Source organism: Littorina saxatilis, linkage group LG7, assembly GCF_037325665.1.
Source record: "Littorina saxatilis isolate snail1 linkage group LG7, US_GU_Lsax_2.0, whole genome shotgun sequence".
NCBI classification, from domain to species: domain Eukaryota; kingdom Metazoa; phylum Mollusca; class Gastropoda; order Littorinimorpha; family Littorinidae; genus Littorina; species Littorina saxatilis.
Window position 1 is genome coordinate 43159653 of NC_090251.1, and position 14920 is coordinate 43174572.

Genomic DNA, 14920 nt, shown 5'->3' on the forward strand with positions numbered 1-14920 from the left:
ACTGACCTCGGCTTCTCACTGGCCGAAGTATATTCCAAGCTCCAGGAAGCAGGGGTGGCCGCCATGGCTAACCCACCCACAAAGCTTGAAACACCCACGCTCCCCCCATCTTTAACCAGAATCTTCAGGAGGCTCCGCACAGGAGGCACAAAGTTTAAACTCTTTAAACCAAAGTGCCCCTGCGGGGCCCCCATCAGCTATGAACATATTTTTGATTCGTGTAGCGAGAACGCGGCACCGTTCCGCGCCCTACACGAACACGTCCACTTATTTGGACTCTATCCACAGGACTTTTTCACCAAACATAAAATCTTAGGATGGGCACACGCATCCTTAATGTGTCGCCAAGTCTACCACTCCCTCATGGGAGCGTGGGTGTAACCTGTTGTCCACACACGCCTGCGTTTTTTCTTTTTTTTAAGGGGCAGACGTCTCCTGCCCCCGTCCATCATCCCAAGCCTAACAGAACGGACGGGCTATAAATACAGTGCCGCGTTCAAAAAGGTCCTCAACGGCCCATCCCCCCCATTCCCGCATGTACAGGCTGGTACATGCAACCCTTCTCCCCCTCTCCCCCACTCCGCCCCTATCCCAGATGGACGGGGACCGGTCGAGACCTCGCCCCTTACCCCACCATACCCCAACAATCGCCACTATTCCTCAACTACCGCCACCATATTGTGTACGTCAGCGCCCGCCGCGCGGGGATCGAAGGTCAGTGTCTGGCCCACCCCCCCCAGACAACACAGCAACATTGTGCCAATGTTGCCTCAATATTGCCTATCAAGGTGGATCAATATTGTAATCCAATATTGGATTAATGTTGGAAGTGAAAATTTGGTCAATGTTGTGACAATGTTGGAATTCAATATTGGATCAATATTGTTGGCAATGTTGGTGCAACATTGATACAATGTTGGAGCTCTGTTGAAGCAATGTTGATACAATGTTGCATTTCTATTTGTGCAATGTTGATATGGTGCATTCCGGGCTTGGCTACAGGAAACCATTCCCCCAAAACACCGATTGGCGACTTGGAACCAATGTAGGATTTGGAATGGCTTCCTGCAACCCAGTCAAGGAGGACCATACCCATGTAAACTCCACGCAGTTCCAAAGTAATGTTATCGAAACGCAGAGTGCAAAATAATGGCCAACAGATTTAAGGCAATTTTGTCATATTACTCATGGGTCCGACCTTTTATCTGATAACAAAGGAACACCTGGGTAATTGTAACTACTTTTAGAGAAATCCATTTAACATCACCTTCAAACATGCACACACTCAAACATACACACACATACACAAAAATACAATAATGAAACTACATCATTACATTCTGCAGGGTTAATTTATTTCACATTTTCTACCCTCTAGCATTTCTCCAATTTTTATAAGACAAAATATAATTGAAGAGGTTGAGTCTCATATTTTACTAGGTGTTACAATCCAAAATGACTTATCATTGAACAATTACATGGACTCCCTTGGCCAAAGATTATCACAAAAAATTTCACAACTTACACAAATGAAACATTTCTTAAATTTACATTCAAGAAAAATATTATTTTATGCACATATCCAATCCCTCATGGATTATTTATCATCTCTATGGGGCATAGCTCCAAATTCTGCTCTAAAACCTATTATCCACATGCATAAAACAGCAATATAAGAATAAAACAAATCATTTGAAAATCATCGTCCTCGACTCCAATAGCTTACAAAACATTGAACATTCTTCCTTTAAAGCAAAAACTCAAACTAAACAAAGCAATACTGATATATATGATTGTAAATACATTTGCACCTCAGCCACTTATTGACAAACTAGCGATACCAACAACTTTTCCGTGTGAAGCACTGCATGGTAGCTTTTGTTATGAGGGACTTGAGTGAAAATTGGGACTAACAACGCAAAAGGAAATGCATTTCACAAATGCTGCACACAATACAATCAACAACTTTTATCCCTTTGTAGTTTCTGGTCACAAAAGGTTAATATTGAACACATCAGTCACAAAAAATTGAAAATCCAAACTGCAAATTTATTATTCCATCAAAGAAAAAGGCAAGGCATCATGCTCATAAACTGATTTGTTTTCAATGTCATCAAATCAGTAGTTTTGTTTAAGTAACAAAGGTCTGACTCGTAAATAAGAAAGGCCACAACTCGTCATATCATAAGTAGGGGACATGAAGTTAACTTTTAGTCTTGTCAAAGAAGAAAATATGATTGTCAGTACTGATTTTCATTTGTGAAACAGCTTAACTGTTAACAGTTTACATTGAAATAAATGCACTTGCTTGGAAACAACAACAAAAAATGATTAATTTGAAATTGCCCGTCAATCTAACCACCATGCAATTCATATAAAAAATATATTTAAAAAAACTGACAAAAGATGGCACATAAAGATTAGCTCCCCTACTTTTATTTATGTGGATCATGCAAAACTCATTTCGACTTAAGTTGAGATAGTAACTTGAACTTACGCCTTCCAAGTTATGCAATAGTGATTAATGTAATAATAAAAATAAAGTTGTGTAATAGTGATTTGCCTAAGAAAAACGCTTGAACATGTGTACCACACAGAATCCGCAAAAGTGACATAAAATGAGACATAAGGCGATTAAGATGGCACTGTTGGCAAACTATACATAGATATTATAATACTGAAAAAAAAATGGCAATGAAGTACATATATACGTTATTGAAACAAACATAAATATTTACATAGAAAGTATGTACACATTCACTTGTGAAACTTTTAAGTTGGGATAGATTCTTGAACTTGCATCTTCATGTAACAGGGATTAGCCTGAGAAAAATACTTGAACATGCATTTACCACACAGAATCCGCAAATGTGACATAAAATGAGACAATAAGGAAATTAAGTTGGCACTGTCGGCAAACTATACATAGATATAATACTGAAAAATGATGGCAAGGAAGTAAAAGTGCTTGAACATGTTTACCACACAGAATCCGCAAATGTGACATAAAATGAGACAATAAGGCAATCAAGTTGGCACTGTCGGCAAACTATACATAAATATAATACTGAAAAATGATTGCAATGAAGTACACATGTACTTGTTAACACGGGATCTTATCAGATTGCTGTTTATCTAATATTTACGCGATCCTTATTGAGGATCAACCTCCTTATGGACGGATCTTATCAGATTTTTTTATCCAGGCAGGGCATGGCATAGGCGACCAAAATCACGATTTTTCATGATTTGGGGATATTTGTGTATTTTGACTTCGAAACATTATTTTGTACAATCATGCGTATAACACGTCTACAAGTCTACAACTTGCATAATTTGTAATTAAATATTGTGTGCTGAACTGAACATCGACAAAATCATAACAAATTTAAATTATGCAATCCAAAAAATTGATTACTACAAAAAGAGTCTGCACTATAGTCAAGAGGAACAATCTGGAATTCCCTTCAGGGAAACAAAAAATCGTAAATTATTTCCAACATACCTTCAAAAGTATTCTTTTTCCAAAAATGTGAATGAGACAAATGTAAATGTATTTAGATTTCCACCCCATCCATGCAATATAACTTTGTGTGTACTGGTGCAATCCCAAAGAAACATTTCTTCAGACATTTACGGCATTTTATACATGTTAATAACAAAATCATTGCTGATCATTTCTTTCTCTCTCCTCCCCCTCTCTCTCCTCCCTCTCTCTCTTCTTCTTCTCCTCTTTTTCCTGCTTCTGGCCCCCTCTGTCGCAGTTGCGGGTCAGGCAGTACCCCATTAGGGAATTGAGCTCTACCAAAGAGGCCTCGGGGAACCGCACTTTAGCTGCTTCTGCAAATCACAAAATTAAAGCCTTACTTCACCAAATTTACTTCAATTGTTGAAACAACCTCATGTGAATCTATTGAAAACATCAAGATAAGAAATGTAGTAAATATGTCAGAAAATGAAGACAAAAGAGAATGCTTTTTTAGTTAATTTTCAATTTTGTTTGTAATGATGAGGGAAACCCAAAATTCCGCTCAGGACTCCAAAACATGTTGACATTGGGGTCCCAGGGACCCTCAATATCCTAAATTCACTGGGAGATCTGTATGTCTGATTTCATGTCTGAGAATGATCAATTCAAGCAAGAAACCTTGAAAACTACTATTCACAGAATTCAAATTGACAAATCATATATTTAAATACTGCAACGACAAAACATTTTCCGTTTTTAGTTGGGATTTTTTTTTTTTTTTTTTTTTTTTTTTTGCTGCTGTCCAACTTTTTCATTGACGAGTGGTAAACAGTCTTAGTGAGAAAATTTTCAGTCTGGCGGAAGTGGTGAGTGAACGTTTAAAGTTAAAGAAAGCAAGAACAAAACTGTGATTTAAATGAACTGTTGGTCATTTCAACCTTTGACCCTTAATAACTTTTGTATCAAAATAACAATTGTGTGTATCAAAGACTGAATAAACCAGGACCAAATCTGTTATTACAGCAAATCACACTCAACCACCCTGACTAGTATATAATTCTACTTACTATATACAGTGTCCAGGAAGTGGGGAAGATCTTGCAGTTTGCCCTTGTCCTTATTTCGACCGGTCAGGGTGTAGCTAACTGCCAAACGGGGACACATCAGCTTCTCTATGATGTTTTTGATGACCTTTTTGAGGTCGGCCCCCCCGATGGCAGACAGGTACTGCACCTGCAAACATTTGAAATAATACAAAATGCATTCAACCACAATTAAAAGGACACAACATGCCTAATTTTTGTCAAGTTGTTTAATAGCCTATCAGAATCATCACCTTATACACTGTAATTTTACCAAAGTTCAATCTCATGCAAACCTGCAATGTAATTTAAGAAGAAACAAAATTCAAACAACCATTTCCTCGTGTGGATTTGTAAATGAAATACAACCACTCAGAGAGTAGACTTGATTTATCAAAGTTGTTGCGTTCCTGAGCTGAACACTCAGGTCACCCAAACGGTTGGAGGATTGCGTGTGTGGCTGTTTTCAAATACCCAGCCATATAGGCAGCCACACTCCGACTTCAGGGGAAACAAATGGGAGATCCGTCACTCGACTTCTTACCAATTCAATTGCATACTAAAATCATTGATGGTCCCTTTTTATGACGAGGCCAACTTGCTAAAACAATTCTTTAACTCTTTCATCAAGCAGATAATATTGAGAGCATTGCAAGTAACCGATATTTCAAGATCTATTTTTCAAACACACACCAGCCCGCTGCCAACATGAAACAAGCAAGCGCACGGCGTGTTGACCTACTTCCCGCTTTGGTATATCTTACCCCAACTTTCACAAGTAAAATGCAAATGATTGTATCGTGAGTGCTCATGGGAACAACACAAACAATAAGATTAAAGTTGTTTCGTCATGTATTCCGAAACACAAACACAAAAAATTGTATGTTTCTGGTCACCCGACCAACCATAGATTTGGGTGGCGACCATAGACTTTTTTTTTTCCATTTTGGTTGAAGAAGAAAAAAATCATAATTTCCGTAATTGTACTATCATGTCATGTTGCATGTCAAATGAAAGGATTTTAAATTTCCAAGCTTATAAGACCATTTACAAAGCTCTTCGGCTTCTCCGTTGGCAGTTTTTGACAGCGAAATGTTCTTTACGGGTAAATATCCATTGCGGGTATTAAAAAAAAAAGTTGCCAACCTACCTACCCTATTTTTTTCTGCCATGTTACCAGAAACATACATTTTTTTGGCCTAATGTAGGATTTGTCATATTGATATTGAATTTACATCCTTCAATTTGGAATAATGGGCATGTTATGCCCCTTTAAGGAGATACAGCAACAGGTAGACAGCTCACCAGTTCACATTTCAACAGACAGCCTGAAAAATTTATAAAAAATAAAATGTTGCCCAGCACAAAGCAAACAGTTTGATATAATTTAGAGAATTTGAGTTATGTTAGTCAACTTCCACATGACTCCACCACAAAATTATAAGCTTAATATTCAAGTAAACTTTTGTTTACACAGTGTAACCCCTCCAAAATGCAAACAAGAAGGTTCTTGTCAAGAGGGGGTATTCGTTGAGATGTGTATTTGATGACTGATGGAAATGTTTCCAGAAACCAGGTCTCTGTACTGAAGAAGTACTTGCACTGAGGGTCTTTACCAGGGGGGTCCACTGTAATATTACTTGATAATTCAACTAGATCAGTATTTACTTACCGCACTACCCATAGCCTCATCATTCGAGAGACCCTGGTCAAGCTGAACCAGGGCCTCGACTGTTGTCACTGGGTACTGTCCTTCGGGAAGACGTGGAGGAGGTTGGCGTCGAGGTCCGGGTTGCCCAGCATGCACCTGTGCAGCCTCCAGTCGATCAAGGCGATCATCCAGTGCATTCAGGTGACCCTTCAATTCTGAGAAGCGAAGGAACACCTTGCCAAAGAAAGGCTGCAACTGCTCCAAGGTCAGGTCTGAAAGATACAGACAAATGCCAAATGAAGTTCACCATCGGTCAAATAATTTTTTCCTAGCTTAGGTCGGTCTCGAATAGCAGCTAGCATCTGCTGAAGAGACATTAAACCCCAAAAACCAATCCTAGCTTAGGTATATTTACCTAACTGGTGCAATCCCAAATAAAAGGACAGCATGAGAAAACAGATAAACGACACAAGACAAGTGCTTTAGTATGCAACATAAATAAGTCATCGTACTGGGGTCGATGAAGTGTCAATGATTGTGCATCATGTACATTTGACTCCTTTCTTGTCTGATTCAAACATGCTGTATTGTCTAAAATAACAATCAGAATAAAAAGTAATCGCAGTTGATGCGAGTACTTACTTGTCTCACACACGATTAAGTTCTACTTTTGATTTTCCTTGTTTGTGTGTGTGTGTGTTGGGGGGGATTCTCTCCCCTTCTTTTGTGCAAGTATGTGTGTGAGAGAGTGTCAGTTTGCTCCACTAAGAACATACTGCCACATTTAATCCTGCCTTTATACATAATTTGCCATGACATTTCCAGTGTCAAAAGCAGTCATCACACCAACTTTACATTAGTTAGACATGTCACAACACTGTGCATTTCTATAAGGAATATAATTTCGGACAAACACACATGCAGACATATGTTAAACAATGTGAATTAAGTCAAATCCAAACAAGCAGATAGATGAAAGCAATTTATATTCTATATATATACTTACTTTGATTCTGGCGTCTGCCATCACCCCTGAAGCTTTCTCCTCCATATCCAAATGAGGCCCCACTTCTTGATGGAGGACTTTGGCTTCTCCTCTCGCCTCTGAAGCTCTCTGTAGAGGCTCCACTTCTTGGTGGACTTCGGCTTCTCCTTTTGCTTCTGAAACTCTCTGAAGAGGTTCCTCTTCTTGGTGGACTTTGGCTTCTCCTCTCGCTTCTGAAACTCTCTGTAGAGGCTCCTCTTCTTGGTGGACTTCGGCTTCTCCTCTCGTTTCTGAAACTCTCTGTAGAGGCTCCAATTCTTCCAGGACTAGGACTCTGGCGTCTCCCATCGCCTCTGAAGCTTTCTCCTCCATATCCCGATCTTTTGGAAAATGAGGCCCCACTTCTTGATGGTGGACTTCCGCTTCTGCGCTCATCTGTTGAAAAGATCCTTCGTTTTGGCGGGGGACTTTGACTGTTTCTTCTTCGCTGTGAAGTTGATCTCTCGATCATGATGTTCGGCAATCTGCACAAGAACAAATGAACATGATACAAAGTAATAGTTTAAATGGGAAATAAATACAAGTACAGAAAATAACATTTCCACACAAGTACTATTTCTAGTCAGATACTAAAGGAGATAGTCCACATTATTTCACTGGTATACATAAAATAATATGTTTCAGAACAGTAAAATAAAACCGGCATGGGCAATTCATAAAAACAGAATCGGTGGTGACAGTAACGTAATGTTGTAATTTGGCGAAGTTAGTTTACTGTTTGAATGATATAGAGGGGGGAAATTTGGTAAGACACGGGGGGAAAACCTCCGATCTTAATAAATTTCCCTCCACTATATCATTCAAACAGTAAACTAACTTCACCAAATTACAACATTACGTTACTGTCACCACCGATTCTTGGATCACAATAGTGGAACGGGGAAAAAAGAAACTGAATGAATAAAATTCATTATCATTTATTGACATTGTCCAGGCCCATAAGTCATACTATTTGTGTGATACAAGACAAAAACTTCCATAAGACTTAAGACATGAAACATACCTGCATGTTTCAGGTGGCGTCATCACCTGACTGCGTTCATCATCAATGGCAATGTCCTCAGTGGCAGTATCATGTCTGAAGAAGCCACAACACTCATTAAAAAAAAGTCAAAGATAAGACAGAACATTTTCACGTATTTGATCCGTGTATGTACACATTGTTTTGTGATTAATTTTGTTACTGGATAATAGCCATGGTTTGTAAAGTTGTTGTTTTTTCTCAATGTTTCTCTTGTTGAGAATGTGCACCCTACAGTCGGTATTGCCTGCCTCTCTTGTTTGCCTGAGTGGCTCGGTAGACAAGCAGTCTGAGGTTGGATTCATAATTCAGCGGTGCTTGTGACTGTTGTTTCAATCCCGGATATGATTACTTATTTTCTCAGAATTAGCAATATTTGCAACATTTTTTTTTTAATTTTTTTTATTGTTTTAAGCCCCGCCGACTACGAAGAGCCTTCTCAGGGCTGGGGATGGTGGGGAAGGGGAAGTTCCTTGTCAAGTAATCCTTGTTTTACAATCGCCATAACCTATCACAAAGTGCCCCAGCAGCCGCACATACAATGTACTAAAAACATACTGGAAGAAGGACAGTTCCCAGTATTTTGTTACAATAGAATTTATTCTACCTACTGCTGGGCTTACATCAGAACACTAACAGATTAAACTGAACAAGAATCACGAGACAAGGAACAAAAGGAGAGTTCAAGAATTTTATAAGAAGATGAAAGATGTATTTATCAGATTAAGCAAAAAGATAGCAGAAAGTTCACAGAGGAAATGTATAGACAAGAAAAGATGAATAACAGATAGAAAAGTCATAATTGAGAATAAACAAAATGAGGTAAAGAAACTAAAATGAACCTGTTTACTTGACAGGAGACACGCCGGGGGTATTTTTTTTATCCTGTGGTACAGAAAGATTTCACAGGCCCCCACCTGGAGGGGGAAATATTTGCAACAAAGTACATGTTTCAACGGCCTTGATGCGACACAGAAATGCAGAGTCACATGTATCCAAACTGTTGGTGTATTAGGATGGGTAAAAGTAAAAGAAAAAGAAAGAAAGGAAAAAAAACCTAAACAAACAAATCGCCAATTTTCACACTTTTCCTCTCATTACTCATCCTCAATGTGTTGTACACTTGCTTGATTCACGTTCAACTAAGATGAGAAAAAATGACCAAGTGTTACACATCAGCCGTGACTAAAGGCTAAGGCTAAATAAATGTTATGCCGCAAAATGCATCATTGACTCAAATTCATGTAATAAGCGACACAGAAGTGAATCACAACAACCTTAAAGTTAAACTTACCTATATCTAGCTGGTGCTCTAATATTGCGAGGTTGACTCTCACAATCCGTCTCCGTCTCGGTCGCAATGTCGCTGACATCGAGACATTGGTCTTCTCTACGACGGAGTTTCTGATAATCATCTGGAGAAAAAAAATATATAAAAAATATTATTAGTACTGACAGTAGTTTAGTTTGTTTTCAGTTTTGGGGATAGTGGTTACGGACCTAATTTTATGTCCAGGCCTTGGAGTAGAAATTAACATATTAATTTCTAAAGGGCCAACGGGCCCCTTGACAAAAATCTTGGAGGGCCCAAAAACAACTTAGAGGGCCCAAAATACATAAATTAATTTCAACTGAAGTGAACTCTGAACAGTAACCTCAATTTTTTTTTTTTTTTTTTTTAAATCCACAACGACATACACAGCAGGTATATGTTTTTTATCAACCCTCTCCGGGAACGTAAGCTGTGATTTGTAACTTCCCCACAAAAAAATGTGGCTTGCCCACAACCTACAAACACAAAATCAAAGTAATATTTGTCAACAGAGAGCATTGTAAATGGTCTAATTAGCTTGGAAATAGAAAATCCTTTCATTTGATATGCAACATGTCTATATTCCGTTTAGAAATAAAAAGAATGACTTCAGAAAAGAAATTAGATTCAGTGGGCCAGTTGCACAGACAAGTTTAGATTTTTACCTTTGTAATGGATTTTGTGGACGCATAGGTGACTCATTTGTGTCACCTAAGAAAACAGACATTTGGAAATGCTGGAGACTAAAAAATAGAACTGGAAGTGCATTGATTTTCAACTTCCTCTACACGAATTCGAAAAACATAGGCCTCCCGACGGCATTATGTTGAGCTTAGAAAAATAATGGAAAATGCACAAAATTCAGTAAATGGGGAGGATTATGAAAAGCTGTCAAACAGCTTGAGAAAAATTTGGCCTTCATTGCCCCTGGGCGTTATAAACACACACAGGAAAGATAAACTGGGAAATGTACTTACCACTGGCAGCGAGGATCTTCACAAATGAACAGTAAGTCCCATTACGAGGATCGGGCTCTTTACAGTTGATCACAGTTGAAAGGTCCGATTTGCCGTTTGGCCACCAGCATTTCTTTTGAGTGAACTTCAGCCAGTTTTGTGGCACAATAGCCACTGTCCTCCCTTCATCCTCTTCAAACTCCACAAGTTGATATTTTCCAGTATGTTTGGAATTTGACATCCTTAAAGTTAAAAATAAATATTTAACAAAAAGAGCAAACGCTCGATCGAGTCACTTTCGCAGTTCTGAATAGTATATGAGGCATCAGATGGACAGGAAGAAATTGCTATTCACAACACAATGAGTCACGTTCACATAAAATTTGAGCCCGGTCACTTTTATAGTTTCCGAGAAAAGCCCAACGTTAAGTTGTGTGTTGCCGAACAGAAAAGGCTAGTTAGGCCTAAAAAAAAAAATAGGTGTGGTTACGGTAACCCGACCTACCCTATTTTTAGGGGCCGATCCTATAACTTTTTATTACATTTGTCAACAAAAAAAACAACAAAAAAAACGGGTGCAAAAAACGCAATGAAAGCGAAAGCGCCCGTGTCGCACACTTATTTCCCTGTCAAGTACGGTTGGTTTAATTTGTACACATTAGAAAAAAAAGTAAAAAAAAAAAAAAGTGATTGCCTACCTACCTACCCTATTTTTTTTGGCTATGTTACCGTAACCACACCTATTTTTTTTTTTGGCCTTATCTCCCTTGTTTTTTCTGATAACGTTCGTAAAAGGCTACAGATGTAAATACTTTGATGTAAAGAATAATCCTACAAAGTTTCAATCACATCCGATGAACTTTGTCAAAGATATAAAATGTCTAATTTTTCCTTTGACGCTGACCTGTGACCTTGAAAAAGGTCAAAGGTCAACGAAACCATCGTTAAAGTGTAGAGGTCATTGGAGGTCACGACTAAACAAAATATGAGCCCGATCGCTTTGATAGTTTCCGAGAAAAGTCCAACGTTAAGGTGGTGTCTACGGCCGGCCGGCCGGCCGGACAGACTAACACTGACCGATTACATAGAGTCACTTTTTCTCAAGTGACTCAAAAAAAATTAAACATTCAAAGGAAGAAGCACAAATTCCCTATCTTTATGTGGTATAGGTAGCATAACACATTTGTGGACAACCTCATCTAAGTAAGCCCTGTCATGATAGCCTGACAATGCCGAAGCCTTAACGATATCAAAGTCAACAGCTGAGTTGCACGGATATTCAAAGAAAGGAGCGATGTTCAAAAACCTTTCAATGATAATAATGATTCTATCATTACCAGCAGGACCAGAAAGAATATTACGGATCAAATAGAACTTGTGACGAATTTTAACACAATTATCACCCTTTAAAATGGAAAAGAAAACACCATTAAAAATAATTTCTTTAAACTGCTGACAATCAAAAACATCTCTTAAGATAGGCCCATGAAAGTGCTGCTTTTTTGGCAAGATGTTAGGCAAGCACGCTTTGTTTTTCTTTATGACACCTTCTCTTTCTACAAGTCTCCTGATAACCTGTTGTAAAGGCAATGCATGCTTATGTAGTAGCTGTTTTAGCCCGCCAAGATAGTTTTCAAAACAAAAAGCCGAATAACTATCCAAAGGTCCAAACCTTCTAACATCATCCGAGATATGAATCAAAGCATGTACGTTGTACACAAAAAAATCTCTGCCATAAAGTCTTTTTGCCTTTTCTAAAAATGACCGTAAACGATTTTGTGCATAATCTGTATGACTCTCCCACAAGGTGCGACTAGCAAGACAATGAATAGCAATAAAAAATAACAGAAAATGATCATAGTATTCTGGTGACAAGTTGCCTTTGAATGCAACAATTCCACTATAAAGCAGAAATTGTCTAAATTCGGTTGCCTTCCACCTATCTACCTCGGATAGGTTGCGACACTTTCTTGCAAACTCCCTTGGAATATATTCTTTAAAAGAGTCCAGAGACAGTGAAATCTGTCGTAACGCACCTTGACCAAGCCTAATACCTTTGTTGACTGGGCTTCTCATCAAAAACATCAAGATTCTCCTCATTACACCCAAACAGATCAGGTGCATATACTCTAAAGGAAATTGGCAAACCATGTTAATGGACAAACGTGTGAGAGGAGAGATCCCAGTGTGGTGACCTGGTTGGCTTTGGGCATTGAAATCTGCTTCTGTTCTGAGAGGGGCATTAAAATCATCAAATACAACTTTGTTTTCTCTGTAAGTTCCTTTAACAGAACATCTTTCACATGAAAAATATCCAGAATGTCCCTTAGTCTTTTTCAAATAGGACCTTGCAGGTGCATCACAAATAAAGCAAGAAATATCAATGTGAGCTGGGTATTTCTTTCCATCAAACTCAAACTCAACTGGACCTCTTTGGAAATTTTCTATTTCAGCAATGAAATCTTCCATATATTCATCAAGAGTATCTGGTTTACTTTCACCACAATGTAGCCCAACCAGGAAAGGATCTGTTGTAAATGGTTTGCAAACTCTTGCAAGGATTGGCCACAGTTGCTTACAGCCAGTTTTTGAGATTGGCAAACCATCAATATTAACTTGAAGTGAAATGATGGGAACTTCAGGAAGGACTTGGGACAAAAATCCTCTCAAATTGATATTTTGTGAGAGCCGCTTAAAAATGCCAAAATGAAAATATGAACCATTTGTCAAAGCTTTGACTGGGGTCTGCCGTGGTGTTTTCAGTAGAGTGCGAGCATCTTTTGGAAGATTTGGATGGAAGAAGTGAAGAATCGCCAGCAAGGCAGAGAGTGCAGACAAAGTGATTCCAAAGGACGTTGCCCACAAAATAAGCTGATGTGCCAAATTGGTGTTTTCTTGCTCAGGTTCTTCTGTAAACTCGTCAATATCAATGTCACTATCGTTATCTGAATCAGTCTGAACAGGTAAATCATTGAATTCAATGGAATCTAAAAACTCCAACATGTCATCACAGCTATCAGTGTCAGCATGGTCAATTGATTCCATGTTTCTGTTTGGATCATCTTTTTCGCTCGGATTTTCTTCAAAATCAAAGACATCATGATCATGGCATGTATGCCAATTCTCATTCTCTTCTGCCAAAGCTTCCCCACCCTCGATTGATGCATTGTGCGAGTGTGATGATTCCCTGGCGATAGCGTTAGATTCTGCAATGCTTGCTGACAAATCGTTTCTTGCTACTTTTCGAATTTTTCTTCGTAACGCCTGGTAAGAAGACATCATGAAAAATACTGTAACTGTTGATGAGAATATAGTTTACAATGATAAGTAGAGTCTAACGATCTGTTTGAACTTTCAGTTTTTCGAGAAACACGCATGTGTGCGTGTTCACCATAGAAATTAGAATGCTACTTGCTAGAGCTAGATCATAGATGTGCTACTGCAGATCAGAGAGTCGGTGAACCGTAAATAATGGGCCATAAACGCGTGGAAAATGTTTTGAGTCAACTCACATTAGTTTGAAAGGATGAAGGCGATGATGGAATCACAAAAAAAAGAACGCTTTGTAAACCAAATCAAATATGGCGCTCAGAACGGAAACGGACACAATCAAGGGCAGTCACTCGCCCTCCTTTCCCTCCACCCCCACCCCCCCTCTCATGTTGCTCTGTTCGAAACGCCAATCGATACATTTATTAATATTTGACCATTGAAAACTTTGAACGTAAAACAAAGGACAGTTTTTCAATAACAGAATGGATGTAACTTTTTGCTTCGCAAAATAAAGTGTATAGTAAACATACAAAGACAAAAATGTGCGAGCGATCGTCGAAGTACGTGTGGCTCATTGGGTATGCGCCGGATTCGTAACTGCTAGGACCGGTGTTCGAATCGTGATGGCGATGGGTTTTTTTTTTCAATGTAAATCAGAAGTATTTTTTTTGGGGGGGGGGGGGGGGGGGAGGGGGGAGGGTGCAAAACTGCAATTTATGTTCAACATAGGAATAGGGAAAGAAAAAAAAAACGAAAAAAAAACCGAAAAAAAAAAAAAAAAAGAAAACACTCACACACACTCCAAAGATTTTTATATTCATTTTTAGTGATTTTTACACAAACAAACAGAACAAAACAAATATAACTCGCACGTAAAAAAAGTTACATTGCTAAGCAACATTTGTCCAATATTGTACTCCAAGACTGCTGCACGAAAGGGGAGCGGTTATGTCCCTTACATCATTTATTATTGGATTCCAACATCATTCCAATATTGGGTAACAAGATTACCGGACATATAGTTTAATCTTGGAAAACAATATTGTACCAATGTTGATTCAATATTGGGTTAGCTCATCTTGGATTACAAGGTAAATCTAATATTGTCCCA

At 38.6% G+C, this 14920-nt stretch overlaps 1 protein-coding gene across 1 annotated transcript; it reads right to left on the reverse strand.

Moving 5' to 3' along the window:
- Positions 1-1360: 1360 nt before the first annotated feature.
- LOC138971518 (uncharacterized) lies at positions 1361-14458 on the reverse strand. Its single transcript, XM_070344264.1, has 7 exons — positions 10558-14458; positions 9563-9683; positions 8251-8325; positions 7209-7711; positions 6224-6474; positions 4537-4702; positions 1361-3840 (listed from the first exon to the last, which is right to left on the reverse strand). Exons 1-7 carry the CDS (start codon positions 10775-10777, stop codon positions 3665-3667), a joined length of 1512 nt encoding a protein of 503 aa, XP_070200365.1. The 5' UTR covers positions 10778-14458; the 3' UTR covers positions 1361-3664.
- Positions 14459-14920: the final 462 nt, after the last annotated feature.